At 40.0% G+C, this 21,722-nt stretch overlaps 1 protein-coding gene across 1 annotated transcript in view; it reads left to right on the top strand.

Moving 5' to 3' along the window:
• Window positions 1-21,722, top strand: part of vps39 (VPS39 subunit of HOPS complex) — a 113,743-nt gene that overhangs the window by 75,604 nt on the left and 16,417 nt on the right. Inside the window, exons 14-22 of the mRNA XM_059952985.1 lie at window positions 190-331; window positions 4,053-4,139; window positions 4,556-4,629; window positions 4,945-5,043; window positions 6,858-6,975; window positions 10,254-10,382; window positions 12,965-13,067; window positions 16,723-16,768; window positions 20,387-20,536. Coding sequence (XP_059808968.1) covers window positions 190-331; window positions 4,053-4,139; window positions 4,556-4,629; window positions 4,945-5,043; window positions 6,858-6,975; window positions 10,254-10,382; window positions 12,965-13,067; window positions 16,723-16,768; window positions 20,387-20,536 — 948 coding nt within the window. The remainder of the gene's footprint in view (window positions 1-189; window positions 332-4,052; window positions 4,140-4,555; window positions 4,630-4,944; window positions 5,044-6,857; window positions 6,976-10,253; window positions 10,383-12,964; window positions 13,068-16,722; window positions 16,769-20,386; window positions 20,537-21,722) is intronic.

Raw genomic sequence — 21,722 nt, 5'->3', positions numbered from 1 at the left:
ATTAGGAGTAGGGAAAGCCAAGGATGGTGGCTTCAGTCTTCCCAGTATCTAACTGATCTTGGCTTCATCCGTCACAGGTACAGTGGAAGGGATGAAAACGATGATGAAGTAGAGCTGTGTGTCATTAGCGTACAAAAAGTTTTCATCATTCTCTTTCTCCTTACTGAATACTGACTCTGTGTGTTTCAGACTAATGTAGCTCTTGTAGCACCATTGTTACGGCTGGAAAACAACCATTGTCACATTGAGGAGAGCGAACACGTTCTGAAGAAAGCACAGAAGTACAGTGAGCTTATTATTCTGTATGAAAAGAAGGGTCTACACGAGAAAGGTAAAATAGTAAACTTAAATCCATTGCTTAAATTCTGTTTCCTTTTACAGGAGCAGGATTAACCTGTTCTACTATCCACTTCACGATTGATCTCTCAACTGAAACAGTTAGCCACCTGAACACTATCTGCTGCCCTTCCTTAGCTGATGAATCAGTACTTCTGTAGTTGAACAATACTTGGAAGAAGTGCCAAGGATAGTGGTGTAAGATTAATTCTGGATAAGGTTTTCATGTCCAGCAACAAGCAGCAAGATATCAATACCAGCAACTGAATTGTCCTCAGCATGATGGAATACTGTCAGTGGTGATAGTTTGAGCCTAGGGCAAGAGATGAACCTGTCTGACATCGGCTTCAGTTTACTTGTTACGGATCCATCAATCCACATTAGTTTTTTTAGGACAGTGTTGATAGAGGCGAAGTCCCACCTTCCTACAATCCACATGATAGCATGGAAAGATGGAGCCCTGAATGTAAAAGAGGGGAAAAGAAGACACATCACTGATAATGAGGAAACACTAGTGTTCCCAATGTAGCCTAATTTGTACCCAAGTACTTGCATTACTGTTACAACACTGAATCTACCTCACAAAGTGAAATTTCCTTAATAATTATGTCCTGCCATATTATAAGCAGCCAATTATTACCCAATATTTTGCAGTCAACCATCAGAAAAGGGACAGATTATGCTATCAACGTACTTACCAATAGCCTCTTATATTGGATTTCCCTATAACTATTTGCTTTCAATCTGTTTATAACATTTGATCCAAATCAGCAGAAGTGGTAAATTCCAGAGAGGTTCAAGTGACTACCCTTCAAGTCAAGCATCATTTGACAGAAAGTGGCAACAAGAGTCTTAGTAAAATTGAACTCATTGGCAGTAAGAATAAACACTATTAGGTTGAGTTATATCTTGCATGAAGAAAGGTGGTAGTGGTTGTTGGTCCATTATCTCAGATCCAGGCCATTGTTGCAAGAGTTTCTCAGGGCAATGTCCTGGGTCCAACTGCCTTTGGCTGCTGCCTCAGTGATATTCCTTTCATCATGGTGAGGAGATTCATTGATTATACAGTGTTCTGTTCCTTTAAAAATAACAGACTATGCCGGTGTGCAGCAAAGAAACATACCATTTGAACAGGGTTGATAATTGGGAAGTCAAATTGTCATGCCAGGCAATAGAAGTTTTCAACTAGAGCGTCAAGCTACCTACCTGTGATAATCAATGGCATTATTATCACTAAGTCTTCTACTTGAACATCTTGTGGTTCACAATTGACCAGAAGCTCAGCTGAGCTTGCTACCGTACATAAATTTTATCATGGCTGCAAGAGCAGATCAGAGACTTGCCTTGCAGTATGATTCATTTCCTGACAGGCCAAAGCTTTTCCGCCACATATAATGTACCAGTTATGAGTGTGATGGAAGCTTTCCAGCTGCATGGATGAGTGTATCTCAATATCTCAATACTCAGTATCTTTCAGATCAAAACAGCTTGCTCGATAGGCACTCATAGTGTCATAGTGCACTACAGAACAGAAACAGGCCCTTTAGCCCATCTAGTCTGTGCCGAACTGTTAATCTACTTAGTCCCATCAACCCACACCTGGACCATAGCCCTCAATATCCCTCCCTTCCATGTACTTATCTAAACTTCTTTTAAATGTTGAAATCCTACCCGCATCCATCAATTCCACTGGCAGCTCCTTCCAGGCACACAGTACTATTACCATAAACATTCAACCTTCATGCACTGCCACAGTTTGTAGTGTGTATCATCTACAAAATACTTACCAATACTACTACAATAGCATGTCTCAAGCTTGTCAGCTCCACCACCAGAATAGACAAGCAAACCAAGTGCATGGGGTTAGCACCATATAAATAATACAAATAAAATTACCTGCATGGTTTGATCAACTTGATTAGCTTTACCAAATTAAACCTGATTCATTTCAGATTTTAAAATCTTTAATTAGTCCAGCCTCAATAGCGTTTTATTGTACTAATGTGAAGCGGTATTGTCTGGAATCAGTGCAATGATAATTTAGTGACCCTTGTTCTAAATCTGTCCACAAGAGTAAGTAGTTTCTTTCTAATCATTCTCTTGAATGGTTTAATCTTCTGAAACATCTCATAAGACTATAAAACCTAAGAGAAGAATTAAGCCATTTGGCCCATTCGCTCATGGCTGATTTATTATCCCTCTCAACCCTATTCTTCTGCCGACTCCCATGCTCTTGCTAATCTAGAATATGGACTTTCTACTTTAATATACCAAATGACTTGGCCTCCACAGCAGTCTATGGCAATGAATTTCACAGATTTACCATCTATTGGCTAAAATACTTACTCTTCATCTCTGTTCTAAAGTGTCATTCTTGCATAATGAGACAGTGACATCAGGCCCTGTTCTGTCCCATTATTGGAAACATCCCTTGCATATCCACTCTTTGTTTGATAGGTTTCAGTGGGATCCATGAGACTTAGAGCAGAATTAGACCATTCAGCCTGTCAGGTCTGTTCCACAATTCCATCATGGCTGATTTATTATCTCTCTCTACTCCATTCTCCTGCCTTCTTTTGATGCTCTTACTAATCAAGAACCTCTCTATCTCTGCTTTCAATGACTTTGCTTTCACAGCTGTCTGGCAATGAAATCCATAGATTTACCGCCCTCTGGCTGAAGAAAATTTTCATCCCTGTACTAAAGGAACCTCCTTCTATTCCGAGGCTGTGCCCTCTGGTCCTAGGCTCCCCCACTATAGAAACACCTTTTCCATGTCAACTCTATCTAGGCCTTCTAATATTCGAATATTCAATAGGTATCAATGAGACCATTCTAAACTCCAGCGAGTGCAGGCTCGGAGCCATTATATACTCACATATTATTCTCGTAAATCTCCTCTGGACCCACTTCAATGCCAGCACATCCTTTCATAGATAAGTGGCTCAAAACTGCTCACATTACTCCGTGAGCAGTCTAAGCAAAGCGTTATATAGCCTCATCATTATGTCCTTGCATCCTTCCACCAAATTGCATGACCAGTAGTATAAAAACAGCGCTTTCATTTAAATAGCTCCATTACACTACTGCTAAATAGATGCTTTTGTTGCTGCTGTAATCATTGTTGTGTTGAAAGCATGCACAGCAAGCTGCTAATTCTTTGCCCATCCACCTAATCTATCCTTCTGCATATTCCCTGTTTCCTCACCACCTTCTGCCCCTCCACCTGTCTTTATATCGTCTGCAAACTCGGCCATGAAGCCATCATTTCCATCATCCAGATCATTGACATATAACGTGAAAAGAAGTGGTCTAAGCACCAACCCCAGCATGCAGAAACCCCCCCCCCCCCCTTATTCCCATTCATTGCCTCAGCTAATTTGTCCATGGTAGAAACCTACCACAGGTTTCACGCTTTTTAGCCACCTCATGTGCGGCACTGTGTCAAAGGTTTTTATTAATTCCAAGTAAACAACATCCACTGATTCTTTTTCGTATCTCTTAGCTGTTATTTCCTCAAATAATTCCGAGAGTTGTACCATTGTTTTAATTTACATAATTCATAGATAAAAGCCTGTTTATGACATGGTGTCACAAATGTTCAGCTGGCTTTAAAATGCTGTGGTGCTGTAGTTATCTGTCCATTATAACTGTGCCTGCCATTCCTCCCCTTGTTTTTGAATGATATTTCATGTGCTGTTGTGCTTTCTTTGCAGCTTTACAGGTCCTTCTCGATCAGGCAAAAAAAGCTAACTCACCACTGAAAGGACATGAGCGAACTGTGCAGTACCTGCAAAGGCTGGGTTAGTAATAGTTAGTAACATATTATAATAACATTATAAAGAAACCTGTTAAATAACAGATGATTGCTCAATGTAGTTAGTTCCTACTCTAATTCACTGCAGTATTCAGGATATAATTAAGTTCACGGGCTGTGATGAAAGACATGGCTGCATATTACTTCTGAATAGGACATTTACGCAGACAGTGAGTGAGACTAGATTGAGTTTAGCTGTGATGCTTGCTGTTGCATATTGGCAGGAAGGGTCTTTGGAAATATTGGCATTCAAGAAGCCTTTTGAGGCCTTCCAGTAATCTGCAGTTTTTATATTTGGAATTTATGATTTTATTTGTTATAGTTAATTTATGCATTAGGTGTTCTCCAGAAGAAACCTTTTTCTTCTATTTCTATTTTCTGATGTGTTTCTTTTCTCTTTAGGGAAAGAGAACTTGAATATAATTTTTGAATTTTCTCTTTGGGTCCTAAAAGCATGTCCTGAAGATGGATTAAAGGTTAGTGTTTATAATAGGTTTTGTTTTGATCCTTAGTTAAAATCTGAACGGTTTGCTATAGACCATTTTTAGTTGAGTCCTGACATCTGCTCTGTGTGACTATGATTGTCAGTGTTGCTTGACACTAGTTGATAAAGTTTTACGGAGAGATTATGCTATATAGCTGCAGTGCTGAGATGGAACTTTATCATAGACTGTGGCATGGCAAGGAGATGAATGTCAGGAGCAGAATTGCCCAGAGTTTAAACACCCAGATGAACTTACCAAGGTGCACAACAAATTGGTCCATATTTGCTTTTTGTCGTCTTTGTTTAGATATTTACAGAGGATCTCCCTGAAGTGGAAAACCTACCAAGAGACAAAGTATTGGAATTCTTGAAGGAGAGCTTTAAGGAGCTTGCTACTCCATATCTGGTAAGAACTCTTCATATCTGGAAATAGTATTAATATTACTCCCAGTGATGTGTCCATTTTGTTACAGTTTGTACAGACGTGTTCATCCCTTCCCCCACTTTTCATAGTCCAGCAAAAGTTTTCCTTTAATTTGCTGGGTGTTCCTTCATTGTTTGGTCAAGAATGCGAGGTTGAGTTTTGCAAGTTATTTTCAATTCAATTGATGTTCATATTGATGGAATAGGACCTGCTTGGTATAGAGATATAAAAAAGACATTTGCGTTTAAATGGTTATATTACACCACAGCCAAATAAATGTTTTTGGACTTGCTATTATCATTGTCATGTTGGAAGAATGCATAGCAGACTGCCACAAGTAGCAATGCAATAGCTATATCTGTATTAGTGTTGCAGATTGGTCATTAAATATTGGTCCAGAAATCTGGGATAACTCTTGTTCTTCTAAGTAACACTAATACAGCTGCAAGAGTGACGAGGCCTCTGTCTCATTGGTTTTACTTTTTTTATATCCGTTCAAGGGACTGGGCTTCACTAATTGCATTTAATTGCCCATCCCTTGTCATCCATGAGAATGGTGCTAGGATACAACTAGGGTTAATTAGCAAGAGCCAATATAAATATGTGTAGGTCAGAGGAATTTGGTTTGGGGGGGACTGTTGGATTTACTTTTTAGCAAGTTTGGCACAACATTGTAGGCCGATGGGCCTGTTTGTACGCTGTACTGTTCTGCGTTCTATTTCCAATTTAGTATTCTACATTCATGTCATGATATTCTGTAACAGGAAAGTCAGTCACACTCTTCATATCTGTTATAGAGTACCTTTGTCAAGTCTGCATATATGACCTCCAATTGCTTCTCATTTTAATTCTATGTACTCCTGCACTTCAGCCTTTTACAATGTTTCTGATGCACATTTGAGAATCCCATCTTATCTTTTTATTAGGCACCAAACCTAGCAGTAAGTTCAACATATTCAGACATTCATCAGTTTCCTCATTTTTAATAATTTCATATATAATTTATCTTCCTTACATCAACCCCTATCCCTTGTTGTCCACAAATGCCTTTACCAATTTCTTTCACCTTACTCTATTTTTGTCATCTCTCCTGTCCTCATTGTGTCACGGTTTTGTATTTTTTCTTCCCTGCCTCCCTTATCAGCCACTTAAAATTTTTGTCATTAACTTTTCACTGTTCTGCTGAAAGGTTATTAATTGAAATGTAATAAATCTGTTTAACCATTCCAACCTAACCTGCTGAGTATTTCCAGGATTTTGTGGGAGTTGAGGGTTGGGATTCAGATTTCTTATGTCTGTAGTGCTTTCCTTTTAGATAAGCATATTGTGGATAATTGCTTGTCCTGAGGTATTTGACTCCCCTCCTGGCTATGCCTTCTTTTGTTTGCTCTGCCTCATCTACTGTTCATTACCAAATTGTTTCTTGCTCAGTTTTCGGTCTTCTAAAGCTTCTTTGAGCATCTTGCCTTGTTCAGCATTGCTGGTGTTTTTTTTAATGTTTTTCTCTGTGCTGCCCACCCAAAAAATATAATTGCATAAAATCCAAGATGCATAAATATTTAAAGAAAGGATTCTTTGTTTGTCAGTGCTTCTGTGGAGGTACTCTGGAATTTGATTATTCTGGCGGTACCTTACTCCAGTAACTCGCTATTCATCTTTGTTTAATCTAAGACAGTGAGATTTGATAGAATAATTGCTCTGGGCATAGGCCTGAGATAATGCTCCCCATTACCCCTTACCCATCAACCATTTATTGGATCTTTATGATGATTTTTGTTTATTATCTTCTTTTCGAGGAACATATCATTTACATCTGGGATGAAACAGGGCCAGTCTTCCACAACTGCCTGATCCAATTGTACCGTGAAAAAGTACAAGCCCTCATGAAGGACTACCTCAACTCTCTACCTGAGGGTAAGACCTATGTCTGAGGATCAGTGCTGCATTGCAATTCCTATTTTGTTTTCGAGTTGTCAACAAAATTATTTTGTTTATGTAGCCAACTTTTCAACCATCCTTCTATAAAAGTACTTCCTTGGGAATTTCACTAATCTCTGTTGCTGTGATATTGCACCAGTGATTCCAAACTTGGTACACCTTACAGCAATAAATATTCCACAATGCCATTCTACATTAAACTTTGCCATAATTTTGCAAGAAATGGAATTGAACAGTTATCTAGCACAGCTGCTATGTCCAGAAGCAAGAACATTTAAGTCATCGCATTTTCCTATCAATGGAAATTGTACAAGGTTACACTTCACATTAATTAACAATTAATGAGGTAATACTGTGAGGCAGCATTGAATTTTGGCATCTTTTGACTATATTCTGTTCCCTTTATTTCTGTAGCATCTTTCCTCCTCTAACTTTCTAGGGGTGCACTTTGGGTGTGCACTTGTCATATTTATGAAAGTAGGAGGATGTAGAAAGAAGGCACAAGAGATTCTGGGATAGCAGAGATTCTTGAGCAACACATGCAAAATTCCTTAGACCAATTGAAATTAGGCATTTTATGTGAATGTGGAAACAAGTTCAAAAATGAAGTGGTAAATGTATGTTTAGTACAAATGGGAGTTTGATGGATTATATTGTTTGCATGCTGTATCACTATGTCTGATGCCTAGTATGATTTTTCCACTTAGGGCAATTAAGATGAACTATATGATGTAATGTGCCCATTATATTATCAAATTGCTGTTTGCATTTATTTTGTCATTTACAGCATCTGCAATGTGACACATTCTGGCTTAATTTTAAGACATATTTACAAGTTTTCAATTTAAATGTGGCAAAGATTCAAGATAATATTTGGGTTGTTTATCTCCTTCAGATACCTTTCCATTGTTCCTGTTACAGTATGACTGCCTCATTGTAGTCCCATGGTTATTGTTTAGTCTAGGATATTTGGGGTAGTGGGATGAGATACCTCTCTGCCAAAGCAGATGTAAAGCGCTCCTTCCCTCAGGTCACCCTTGGGCAAGGGTTAGCACCTACTTGGCATGCCCACCACCTCCCGAATCCCGAATCAGGGTCACATGAAGCCACGGGAGCCGGTGGTGGATGGTCATCAGAGCAGTTGGTGCAGGTCACAAGTCCTGGTTATTTGACCACTGATGCCAAGTAGATAATCTCTGAAGAATATTGAACATGGCTGGGGTCACCCATCTTGTAAAGACACTGCCCAGGAGAAGACAATGACAAATCATTTCTGTGGAAAAATTTGCCAAGAACAATGATCCCTCACGTCATATAACACGGCACTTAATGACGATGACGATGATGACTAGAATATTTAAATAGTAAATGGAGAGGTAAGTGCTCCGATTGAAAAGTTATCTGTTATTGTATGAGAACTGCCCTAAGATCCCAAGGATATATTTTTCTTAACAGAGAGATCAGTAACTGAGATGCGGGGATAAAGATTTAAGGACTAAAAAGAACTGAGGAAAACGGGTTACACTCAGAGTAGGGGTGTCTGGAAATTTTCTAGAACATTTGAAATCAGGATCAGGTTATTATTGTAGTATATAATGTGAAATTTGTCGTTTTGTGTCAGCAGTACAGTTCAAAGACACAAAACTACTATGAATTGCAAAGTAAATAAATCGTATAAAAAAGGAGTAACAAATATAAGGATTTATGGATTGTTCAGAAATCTTTGGCATAGGGGAAGAAGCTGTTTCTGATCCATTGAGTGTGGGTCTTCAGCACCTCCCCAATGCTAGTAATGAGATGGCATGGGTCCTTCATGATTGATGCCAGCTTCTTGAGGCACCCCCCCCCCCCCCGCCCCGAGACTGCTCTCTTATGCCCATGGTGGAACCGGCTGAGTCTACAACCCTCTGCAGCCTCTTGTGATCCTGTGTACTGGAGCCTCCGGTACTGGACCAGGCTGTTATGTAACCTTACAGAGTGCTCTCCACCACACTACATCTATAGAATTTTGCAAGAGTATTTGGTGACATACTAAATCTTCCCAAGCTCCTCACAAAGTAGAGAGGCTGGTATGCCTTCTTCGTGATTGCATCAATATGTGTGGCCCAGAAAAGATCCTCCAAGAGGTTGACACCCAGGACTTAAAGCTTTCCACCACTGCCTCTTGAATGAGAACTAGAGTGTGTTTTTCCAACTAGTATGTCTTTGCAATTGTATTCTCTTATATCAGGCAGCATTTTGGTGAATTTTTCGTACGTTTTCTAAAGCCTTAATAGGCCATCTTTAGTGGAAATCCATATCACTCTGTTATTGTTGTGACTAGCGTTCTTTGAAGTTGTTGAAGAGTAACCTGCCTCGTTCATTTTTCTGCTGTTTGATGTACTATAATGATGCCAAAATGTGTTGCAAGCAATCTCCATCTAAGTGGAAAATGCCTAAAGAAGCTAGTTCTGAATAGACAAAGGTGTATGTACATTTCATACACTGTCCTTTAAACAAAATTTTATACACTTCATTTCATTTCCTCTTGTGTTTTAACAAGATTTTCAAGCTAAAAATGCTGCACCTGACAAAATCCATTGAGACCAAGATTTTTCCATTCACTTTTCATCAGAATCTTGATGCATATGCCTAGACAATATGCAATAGCCAGCAACTAGTGCAAAGTGGTTCTGAACTGTATAGGTAAAGCTGTATCACAATACAATGGAACTATTTAAAGCTTTGTTCAGAACTGCTTAGTATTAAATATTTTGTCGCACTTACTTTGTCATTTCTGAGCCTGTGCAGAAAGCTTCATCAGCCCCAATTTGCTTATTTTTGGCTGTGACGTTTATGGCAGAGTTTGTAACACGGTCACTTCTGACTCAGTAGGTCTTATTCCAGAGATTGAGCAGCAATGATTACCACCTCAATGTTAAGGGAGCATTGCACTGTTAGTGCTGCCTTTTGAATGTGATGTTAAATCAATCCATAATATGCTATTTTTCAGCAAGGCATAAATGGTTTCATTGGATAATTTCAAAGGAAAATAGAAGCTGATCCCTAGTATTTATTGTTCACCAGTTTTATTAAGACAGGTCAACGATGTTTGAAGGTGCTTCCTTTCCCCAAATTATGTTAAACTGCTTATTGTCCTTAAAGTGTTTTGGAACACATAGTAAATAAACACAAGCTTTTTTCTCTTTTTCTAAAGACTTGCATGTCTATAACAATTTGATTATAATCACCTTGAGTTGATTTTTGTTTTGCAGATGATATTCCTGTTCCTGCTGGAATGGAGGAAGGGGAGTTGGGAGAATATAGGAGAAAACTGTTGGCATTCTTGGAAATCTCAACATATTATCAGCCCAGTAGGCTTATCAGTGACTTTCCATTTGATGGTGAGTGGTTAACAAGCACAGCTTTCATTGTTTTGGTAAAATATTATGTGCAGATGGCCTTTAGTGGTTAACAGAATTGTGTTAGGTTTATGAAATTAATTTGCCCAAGTTTTCTCAGAGTTCTGTAGAAATGTTAAACTAGACTGGAATTCAGCATAAATGCATACTGTGTAATATTTATAGACCTTTGATCTGGACATGATATTGGAGCATAAAAATATTTGATAAAGATGGCAGTTATTAATGTGCGGACAACAGACACCTAACAAAGCCTAGATTTGAGATTTGTGTATACTGATTTGGAGATGGGCCTTGGTGAGGATTGAGCTGCATACCTAATAGATCTCCTCCATAAGCTTGTACTTTCTCTCATAAAATCTTGCTACACTAGGTGCAATAACATTTAAGATTAATGTACATCTGAGTTTATCCAGACATTGCCCAGTTACAATCTGTCATACATGCATGTGGGATTAGATTTCCATTTTTAACAAGCTCTTATAAATATAGTTTGCATATTAATCACTATCTTGGATAAACTAAGAAGATTGGGGTTGAAAATTTCCATTTATTTGCAAAGCTTTGCTTTCAGTTCCCTGAGCTATTATTGTCTAAATTTTCATTAGAAAATCCTGCTTACATATTTACCAAAGGACAATAGTATGCTACATAGGACAATAGTATGCTGTATTTGCATACTTCCAGTTGAGGTGGTGCTGAAACACAGCAGCTTTGAGATTCCATCGTTTAACTCCTAACTATGGAGGTATTGCCTGAGGATGTGGTCAGGGAGAGGATATAACCATATAACAATTACAGCACGGAAACAGGCCATCTCGGCCCTTCTAGTCCATGCCAACACTTACACTAACCTAGTCCCACTGGCCCGCACTCAGCCCATAACCCTCCATTCCTTTCCTATCCATATACCTATCCAATTTTGCTTTAAATGACAATACCGAACCTGCCTCTACCACTTCTACTGGAAGCTCATTCCACACAGCTACCACTCTCTGAGTAAAGAAATTCCCCCTCGTGTTACCCTTAAACTTTTGCCCCCTAACTCTCAAATCATGACCTCTTGTTTGAATCTCCCCTACTCTCAATGGAAAAAGCCTATCCACGTCAACTCTATCTATCCCCCTCATAGTTTTAAATACCTCTATCAAGTCCCCCCTCAACCTTCTACGCTCCAAAGAATAAAGACCTATCTTGTTCAACCTTCCCCTTTAACTTAGGTGCTGAAACCCAGGTAACATTCTAGTAAATCTTCTCTGTACTCTCTCTATTTTGTTGATATCTTTCCTATAATTCGGTGACCAGAACTGTACACAATACTCCAAATTCGGCCTTACCAATACCTTGTACAATTTTAAGATTACATCCCAACTCCTATGCTCAATGGCAACACGAGTGAATCTGCAGGTGCTGGAAATAAATAAAAACACAAAATGCTGGCAGAACTCAGCAGGCCAGATAGCATCTATGGGAGGAGGTAGTGACAACGTTTCAGGCCGAAACCCTTCATCAGCAGTGAAGTAACATGAGATGGTCGAGGGGGGATAAGAATTAGGGGGAGGGATGAAGTAGAGAGTCCAAAAGTTTCAGGGCCCAAGAAATAGTAGGTTGGGAGCACAGAGAGAGAGGCTCTCGCTGAACTCCCATCAGAGAGATCTGAACTTCTTCAGTGTAGGCATCACTGGAAGAGGCTTCGCAGTAGTGAATTCAAAGGCAACATGAGTGAATCTGCAGATGTTGGAAATAAATAAAAACACAAAATGCTGGCAGAACTCAGCAGGCCAGACAGCATCTATGGGAGGAGGTAGTGATGACGTTTTGGGCCGAAACCCTTCATCAGGAGTGAAGTAACATGGGATGGTCAAGAGGAGATCCAAAAGTTTCAGGGCTGAAGAAATAGTAGGTTGGGAGCAGAGAGAGAGGCTCTCGCTGATCTATACTCAATGCTCTGATTTATAAAGGCCAGCATAACAAAAGCTTTCTTCACCACATGAGATTCCACCTTCAGGGAACTATGCACCATTATTCCTAGATCACTCTGTTCTACTGCATTCTTCAATGCCCTACCATTTACCATGTATATCCTATTTGGATTATCCCTACCAACATGTAGCACCTCACACTTATCAGCATTAAACTCCATCTGCCATCGTTCAGCCCACTCTTCTAACTGGCCTAAATCTCTGCAAGCTTTGAAAACCTAGCTTGCAGAGCTAGGATGAACAACTTGCTACCGATACACATTTCACAACTGAAAAATTGGAGTATTGGACAAAGCTAGCACAACCTTCATTGAGGTTGTGCACTCTAATATAAGGGTTCTTCCATATAAAGCCATCACATAAAGCAGGGGTTCTTAACCTTTTTAACACCATAGATCATTATGGCAGTCTGGTGAACCCATGGACCCCTTCTCAGAATAATGTATTTAAATATATAAAATAGAATACATAGGACTGCAAAAGAAACCAATTATGTTGAAATACAGTTATCAATGTATTAAAAAAAAGAGGAATGGAAGTGTGCTTGATAAATCATATTTCTATCTTATTTCTGCATTTTAGGACTGCTAGAGGAGCGAGCTCTGCTCATGGGCCAAATGGGTTTACATGAACAAGCCCTTTTTATTTATGTCCATGTACTGAAGAATATTAAAATGGCAGAAGAGTAAGTATATTCTCAGAAATCATTATTCTGAGCCATGAACGAGCTTGGCTATCCTTCTGTATAATTGGCTCTCTACCTGATGGCGGCAAAGGGAGCCCACCACTTCAACTAGTATAGTTATGCATGTGCACTTGGGTAGGAGGCAGGGGAGCAGAGACTGCAGGGATTTTGCAGAGGTGGGAATGAAATTTGGACTTGCTTGAATCCCAAATTCTGATGTAATGTGAAATCTAGTGAACCAGTGAAGAAGATCAGGAGGTGTAAGTCTAAAGCAGGTTATGAGAGCATTGGTTTTATCAGTTTGGCCGAATCAGAATCAGGTTTATTATCACTGGCATTTGACATGAAATTTGTTAGCAGCAACAGTTCAATGCAATACATAATATAGCAGAGAAAAAATAATAATAATAATAAATAAAATAAAGCAGAATAATAATAAATAAACAAGTAAATCAATTATGCATGTTGAATAGATTGAAAAATGTGCAAAAAGAAAAATACTGTATATTAAAAAGTGAGGTCGTGTCCAAAGCTTCAATGTCCATTTAGGAATCAGATGGCAGAGGGAATGAAGCTGTTCCTGAATCACTGAGTGTGTGCCTTCAGGCTTCTGTACCTCCTACCTGATGGTAACAGTGAGAAAAGGACATGCCCTGGGTGCTGGAGGTCCTTAATAATGGACGCTGCCTTTCTGAGATACTGCTCCCTAAAGATGTCCTGGGTACTTTGTAGACTAGTGCCCAAGATGGAGCTGACTAAATTTACAATCTTCTGCAGCTTCTTTTGGTCCTGTGCAGTAGCCCCTCCGTACCAGACAGTGATTCAGCCTGTCCGAATGCTCTCCACAGCAAAACTATAGAAGTTTTTGTGTGTATTTGTTGATACACCAAATCTCTTCAAACTCCAAATAAAATATAGAAGCTGTGTTGCCTTCTTTATAACTACATTGATATGTTGGGACCAGGTTAGATCCGCAGAGATCTTGACACCCAGGAACTTGAAGTTGCTCACTCTCTCCATTTCTGATCCCCCTGTGAGGATTGGTATGTGTTCCTTCATCTTACCCTTCCTGAAGTCCACAATCATCAGCTCCTTCGTCTTACTGATGTTGAGTGCCAGGTTGTTGCTACGGCACCATTCCACTAGTTGGTATATCTCACTCCTGTATGCCTTCCCGTCGCCACCTGAGATTCTATCAACAAAATTGGGTTATGCCTGGAAAATTGCCTCCATATCAGAACAAAAATGGTGAGTTTGTAGTGATTTACTAATATGGGAGGCTCTTGAAATGTGCTCACTTTTCTTGTGCCCCTTCAGTCTTCATGCTTCTTTAAATGTTTTTCTTAATATTAGACTACATTCATTTACTAATAAAATACGACAGTGTAACTAAGTGATTCATAAGTGTTTATTTTCAAATTTCAGATTGCTCATAAGCGGAGGACTAGCTAATGTGTGAAATTTGGAGGCAAATAAATGTTCAAGTGCATTAATAAAGTTATAAGATTACCATCTAAATACTGTGGGGAGATGTTTTAGTGCAAAGAAACAACCAGTTCTATAACACTGCCAGTATACACTGGTTCACTGATAATTCAGGATTTGTAATGAAACAAACATGAAATATAGCCTTAGCGGTCCTGTTTCAGTGGCATAAACAAGAGATTCTGCAGATGCTGCAAATCCAGAGCAAATGCAAGGAAGGAGGAGGAGCATCATTGGGAGGCGATAGGCAGGTGAGGAGAAGAGGTAGGAGGCCCTCCACACTAATCTCCCTCCTAGCATTTATCCTTGCAAGTGGCAGAAGTGCAAAACCTACCCATTCACCTCTTCTTTTACTTTGGTTCAGGGCCACAGGTGAGGCAACACTTCACCTGTGAACCTGTTGGGATCATCTATTGTATTTGGTGCTCCCAATGTGCCCTCCTCTGTTTTGGTGAGGCCCAATATAGATTTGGGGGTCTCTGTCAAGCACCTCTATTCCATCTCAGAAAGCAAGATGTCCTGGTGACCAACCATTTTAATTCCTTTGCTCATTCCCATTCCAAGATAGTGGTCCGTGGCCTCCTCTCTGCCATGATGAGGCTACTCTCAGATTGGAGGAGCAACACTTATATTCCATCAAGGTAGTCTCCAAACTGATGGCATGAACATTGATTTCTCCAGCTTCTGGTAATTTTTCTTCTTCCCTCTTCAGTTCTCCACTCTGGCCTCTTCTCCTTACCTGCCTATCACCTCCTTTCTCCAATGGTCTCCTCTTCTCTCCTGTCAAGATTCCTTCTTCTCCAGCCCTTTACCTTTTCCACCTATTACCTCCCAGCTTCTTACTTCATCCTCCCTTCCCCACCCACCTGGCTTTACCTATCACCTTCCAGCTTGTCCTCCTTCCCGTCCCACCACTTTCTAAATGGTTCTGCCATCTTCCCCCTTCCTTTCCAGTCCAGATGAAAATTTTGGCCTGAAACATTAACTGTCTATTCATTGCCATAGATGCTGCCTTACCTGCCAGCGTTTTGTGCCTATTTCACTAGCATCCTTTGTCATTTCCCAGTTGAACCTGATGGAAATGTTGTGCCTTTTTCTCTACTTTTAAACAAAAATGGTCACTTAGCAGTAGTTGTCTTGGATCCTCCTCATATGGTAAGCTGTACTCTCATGACGTGGAGCTGTTTGGAGGGAAGAAGAATGAAGAAGAGCATGCAGAAGAGATTTACAAGGTCGTTGCTTGGACTGAGTTATAGGGAGAGGTTGGCCATGTTGCATTTACACTTCCTGGAGTGCAAATTAATGAAACTTGATTTTATAAACCTCTTGTAAGTTTATAAAATCAGCCATAATCTTTTCTCAGGATTGGGGAGTCTAAAACTGGAGGGCACAGATACAGGACATGAGGGGAGAGATTAAAAACTGCCAGAGGAAGGGGTTGAGGCAGGTACAAATGCAAAACTTAAAAGGGATTTGGATGGGTACGTAAAGGAGAGCAGCTTGGAGAGTGCAGGGCACCGGGACTGGCAGGGAGGATGCTGTGGTTGGCAAGGTCTAGTTGGGCTGAAGGGCCTGTTTCTGTGCTGTGACGCTCTGATTCTCTGAATTGTGATCCACTAATGAAAGCAAATGAACAGATTATACTGAATAATCGTTGAAAAATATTTAAAAACACAAAATGCCGGCAGAACTCAGCAGGCCAGACAGCATCTATGGGAGGAGGTAGTGACGACGTTTCGGGCGGAAACCCTTCATCAGGAGTCAATATTTGCTGGTTGATTTCTTTCAAAGTTTGCTCAATTCAGAAAATTGACCCTTGAACTGGTTTTACTTGTATGGCCAGGCTGTCATAGATAGAAAACGGTTTCCATTTTTGCAGAATCAATTTTGTTCATAAATTGGAAAATACACAAAAATCATTCAAGTAGCCATATCTGCACAGCATTATAATGAATGGCATCAAAAGCACACAAGATTAATAAGCGAGTTACTAAACTGAAGAGAGAAAACTGGTTCAGTCATTAGGAATAGCTGTATGTAGAGCTTTGAATTTAATAATAATGGAGCTTGCTTGATACCGAAGTTGAACATCATAATCTACGTATGACTTGTAAATGTAACAGACTTATTGTTTGGTTTGAGATACTTTTGAGCACTTCTCTGATTTCAGATACTGTCACAAGCATTATGACTGGAGCAGGGATGGCAACAAAGATGTGAGTACAAATTGTTCTAGTTCTAATTGTAAGGAACTTAGCACTCTGTCTTCCTCTATGGCAATGTGGAGCATGAGCACCAGAGATTATTGTTTTGCTGTCGGAGCAACATTAATTAGTCCTTGGCAGATTGGAATTCAAACTACTTACCCCCCCCCCCCCAAAGTTAATAAACAGCTTGTATGTTCAAGCCGCCCCTTGGTTGACATTTTTCGTAATTTTTTAAGTTCCAGGAGGGTATCAGAAGATTGGAAAACAGCTAATGTGACCCCCCTCCCCTTTGTTTAAAAAGGAAGAAAGATAGAAGGCTAGTTATTTTAACATCGATGGTTAGAAAGGTGCTGGAGTTAATGAACAAGGCAATAACTAATTATTTGGCTAAATATAATCAAATATAATCAACATGGTTTTATGAAAGGTAACTCATATTTGACAAATTTCCTTTTATTCCTTGTGGATATGGTGGAGAGCTGTTCGAGGAGAACCATTAAGTATAGTGTATTTAGATTTCCAAAAAATCATTTGACAGGGTGATGCATAAGAGGCTCACTTATAAATTAAGAGCCCAAATTATTGGAGGAGGTGGTAGCATGGATTGAAATCTAATGTTGAAAAAGTTAAAATAAATGGGTCCTTTTTAAGCTGGACCCCAAGGATCCGTTTATAGAGCTGAATCATTTACTAATGACCTGGAAGGGGAACAAATGTAAGATTTCCAGATTTGCCAATGATAAGAAAGTAGGTGAAAGGGCATGTTATAATGGAGATGTTGCAATTCAGCAACAGGATTTAGCTAGGTTGAGTGGTTGGGTAAACATCAACAACAAATGCAGATGCTGGCAAGCTAAACTGAAAACAGATCTGTGGTACAAGAAACCGACTGAACCTTTCAGGTCAAAGACTCTTCATCAGAACTGGGAAGGAAAGTGAAGAAGTTTCTAAAGCTGCAGGAAAGGTGGGAAAATGGGGTTACTTTATGACCATGCCAATAAGTTAGAAACAAGATTATCTGGGTAGTGAATAATGAGGAGCAGTTCAAAAGTGAGAACATAGACAAAAGAATGTAACTGCAAAACAGGGAAGCATGTCCAGTAGGTCAACTTGGGCACTTTTCTCCAATCCCACAGAGGGAGATAAAAGTAGGGGAAAAGACAACAAACAAACTGGGTCAATATCACTGATACCTGAAATCACATTGTGGAATTCAGTACTGAGTCGAGAAAGCTGTAAGGTAGTGAGGTGATGTTCTTAATGCTTGCATTAGGTTTCATTATAATATTGATTGGATGAAAACCTGTTGAGAATGTCATACATTTGGGTGAGAGGAATCAAAGCTGAATTAGTATATAAATGGAGATAATCCAAATTCAGATTTATTATCACTGGGTTGTATGACATGAAATCTGTTGTTTTGTAGCAACTGCACAGTGTGAAAACATAAAATCAGTATAAATTAATAAAATAAATAGTGCAAAAATGTTACTCCCATCATCTACTTGTAAACCTGCTGGCTTATCCTCAGCTCTAACGTACTGGTTCCCATCTTCCTGCCATATTATTTTAAATCACTCCCAACAGCTCTAGTAAATTTGCCATAAGAATATTGGTCCCCCTCAGATTTAAGTGCAACCCATCCCTTTTGTACAGGTCACACCTGCCCCAGAAGAGGTCCCAATTATTCAGAAATCTGAATCCCTGCTGCCTGCTCTAATTTTTCAGGCACGCATTTATCTGCCACCTCATTCTATTCCTGTCCTCACTGTCACATGGCACAGGCAGCAATCCCAAGATTACTACCCTTGAGGTCAGGACCTCCTCCCTTTTTCTACCCATGTTGTTGGTATCAATATGTATCACAACTTTGGCTGCTCACCCTCCCTTTTCAAGATACTGTGGACACATTCAGAAACATCGTGGATCATGGTACCTGGGAGGCGAACTACCATCCATGTTTTCTTTATGTGTACACACAATCACCTGTCTGTCCCACTGAGTATAGAATTCTTTATTACTGCTGCCATCCTCTTCAAATCCTTACCATACTGCACCACAGGGCCGGACTGAGTGCCAGAGGTACGGCTGCTGTTGCTCACCCCAGATATGTCATCTCCTCCCCCCCCACCCCCCCACAACAGTACTCAAAATGGAATGTTTATTGTTGAGGGGACGGTCATGGGTGCTTTCCACTATCTGATGTCCCCCTGGCTTCTCCTGACACTCATTTATCTGTCTCCTTGTAGCCCTGGGGTAACTACCTCCCTGTAGCTCCTGTCTATCACTGCCTCACTCTCACTAATAAGTCGAAGATCATCGAGCTGCAGCTCCAGTTCCCTAACGTGGCCTCTAAGGAGCTGCATCCTTTTGCACCCGGTACAGATGTGGCCATTGGGGAGGCTGCAAGAAATCACACATCTGGCACCCAGAACAGAATACTGGCTCTGCAGACATTCTCTCAGCAGTTAATTCAAAAGAAAAAAATAAGGAATGAACTTATCTACTTACCTTGTCTCTGCCTGTTCTCACCAAAGGCAAGGTCTTACAACTCTGACTCACTACTCCGATGACAAGTGCTCCCACAGTGACTGCTCCACAAGGCGGTACCTCTCTTTTATAGAGACTTGTGTTTTTAAAGCCAGACCTGTGCAGGAACGCTCCTGTTGTGTCTGTACAGTACTCCATTCAGAAATCTGATGGTGGAGAGCTTAAGCTGTTTCTGAATCATTGAGTTTGGATCTTCTGGCTGCTGTACGTTCTCCCTGATGATAGTAATGAGAGGAGGCATGCCCCAGATGGTGAAGGTCCATAGAGATGAATGTTCGAGTGCATGAATTCCACAGTGTTCACAGACAGATACACGTAGTTGGTAAACAGCATTCTGGCTTCATTACAAAGGGGTTAGAGTTTTAAAAACTAGAGATGTTTAGTTAAATTGTACAGAGTATTGATGAGGCCATATTTGGAGTACTGTGCACAGTTTTAGTCCCCTTATTTAAAAGATGATATAGTGGAGATAATCCAAAGGAGATTCAGCAATCTGTTTCTTAAGATGAGAAGGTTCTCCTTTCAAGAGGGACTGAAAAGTTTAGTTCTGTATTCTTCGGAGTTTATAAAAATGAAGAGTGATTTTATTCAAAATATAAGATCTTACGGGCTTGGCTGGTAAATGTTAAGATGTTTTCATTAGTCACAGTGTCTTGAAAAAGGGGATATAGTTACAAGATAAAGAGTCCAGTCATATAAAATTGAGGTATATAGAAATTTCTATTCTGAGAAGGCAGTGAATTTCTGGAATTCTCTGCCCCAAAGGATAGTGAAGGCCAAATCATTGGAAATATTTAAGCTGATTTGAAAGGTCTAGCAAGTTAAGGGCTATGGAGAACTAGCATAAAAGAGAAGCTTAGATCAGCCAGGTTCATATTGAATGGTGGATCAGGCTTGAGGAACCTGATGGTTCTGTTTTCTTGTCTTCTTATGTGCTTCTTTGCTGCATTCACGGGAATGGCACGGGATATAAATGCAGTAAGTTCTTGTTGGATCTTCTTGGTGTTCGCACAACACTGAATAGTGAATGGTTGTCTGTTTGACTTTTTCAAAACATTATCTCTTTGTTTCATTTAGGTATACCTCTCTTTACTTCGTATGTACCTTTCACCACCTGACATTCACTGTGTGGGGCCAATCCGAATGGAGGTACCAGAACCACAGGCAAACCTGCAAGCAGCACTGAGAATACTAGAGGTGCACCACAACAAGCTAGACACTACAAAGGTACTGTCAGGGTGATTTTATACTCAGTTGCAAATGTCAGAAATCTCAGCTGACTGAAGCAGTTATTGCTCCAATATGCTTGTAATTCATATCTAGCATTGATTTTCAAATATGATTCAAGTTCACACTGCCTCTGCCCCATTTACTGCTAAGGGTGCCCACTCTCCTGAATTATGTGACCTAATATTTTCAAACTATTTGACACTGATAAGAGCAACCTATCTTTAGTGAACGTAAATATTTATATATACTTGATCTCCCATACATATATTTGTACACATAGAATACAGATCAGCTCAATTCTGTGTCTCAGTTTGACATTTGAGATGCTTATGCAATGAGGATACTGCTGTTGTAAACCAGGTTTTGATGAGCAGTAAATGTATTCATTTCCCTAAGCCTTGCATATTATCTCTATGGTAGTGTTCCAATTTTCTATCCTCGTGTACCACTTCAATTTCAATACCTAGATAATCTGTTGTATGCCTTTTATAGATTACCTTTAAGTTTATTTATGTTAACAGAACATGCTGATGATCTGTATACTTTTATCAGTTTAATCAAAAACACAACAGGTTCTGCAAATGTTGCAACATACAAAATGCTGGGTGAACTCAGTAAGTCAGGCAGCATCTGTGGAAGGGAATAAACAGTCATCATTTCAAGCCAGTACCCTTCATCGGGACTGGACAGAAAAGAGAAAGAAGGCAGAATAAGGTGGGGAAGGGAGGAGGAGTGCAAGCTGAGACCAGGTGAGGGGGAAGGGTGATAAAGGAAGAAGTTGGGATAGGGTGAGTGAAAGAGGTAAAGGTTTGAAGAGGACCTTCTGAAGTGTGTCATTTTTGTGACCCACTGAGAAATGTGGTTTTACTGGACTGAAAGGAAAGGAGACGGTGGTGGGAGGGGAAGGAGTGCAAACAGGTGAAACCAGGGGCCAAGTGATAGGAAGAAGAGATGAGGGCTAAAGAAGAGGAATATGATGGGAGGGGACAGTAGACCGTGGGAGAAAGGGAAGGAGGTGGGACACCAGAGGAAAGTGATAGGCATGTGAGGAGAAAAGAAGGGGTAAGAAGGAGCCAGATTGGGGAATAGAAAAAGGGGGAGAAATTACTGGGAGTTAGAAAAATCAATGTTCATGCATTCATACCATCAAGTTGGGCGTTGCCCAGATGGAACATGAGGTACT

The sequence above is a fragment of the Hypanus sabinus genome, chromosome 2 (genome assembly GCF_030144855.1).
Source record: "Hypanus sabinus isolate sHypSab1 chromosome 2, sHypSab1.hap1, whole genome shotgun sequence".
In the NCBI taxonomy this organism is placed as follows: domain Eukaryota; kingdom Metazoa; phylum Chordata; class Chondrichthyes; order Myliobatiformes; family Dasyatidae; genus Hypanus; species Hypanus sabinus.
Note: the sequence above shows the minus strand (reverse complement) of the source record. Positions and strands in the feature narration are given on the sequence as shown.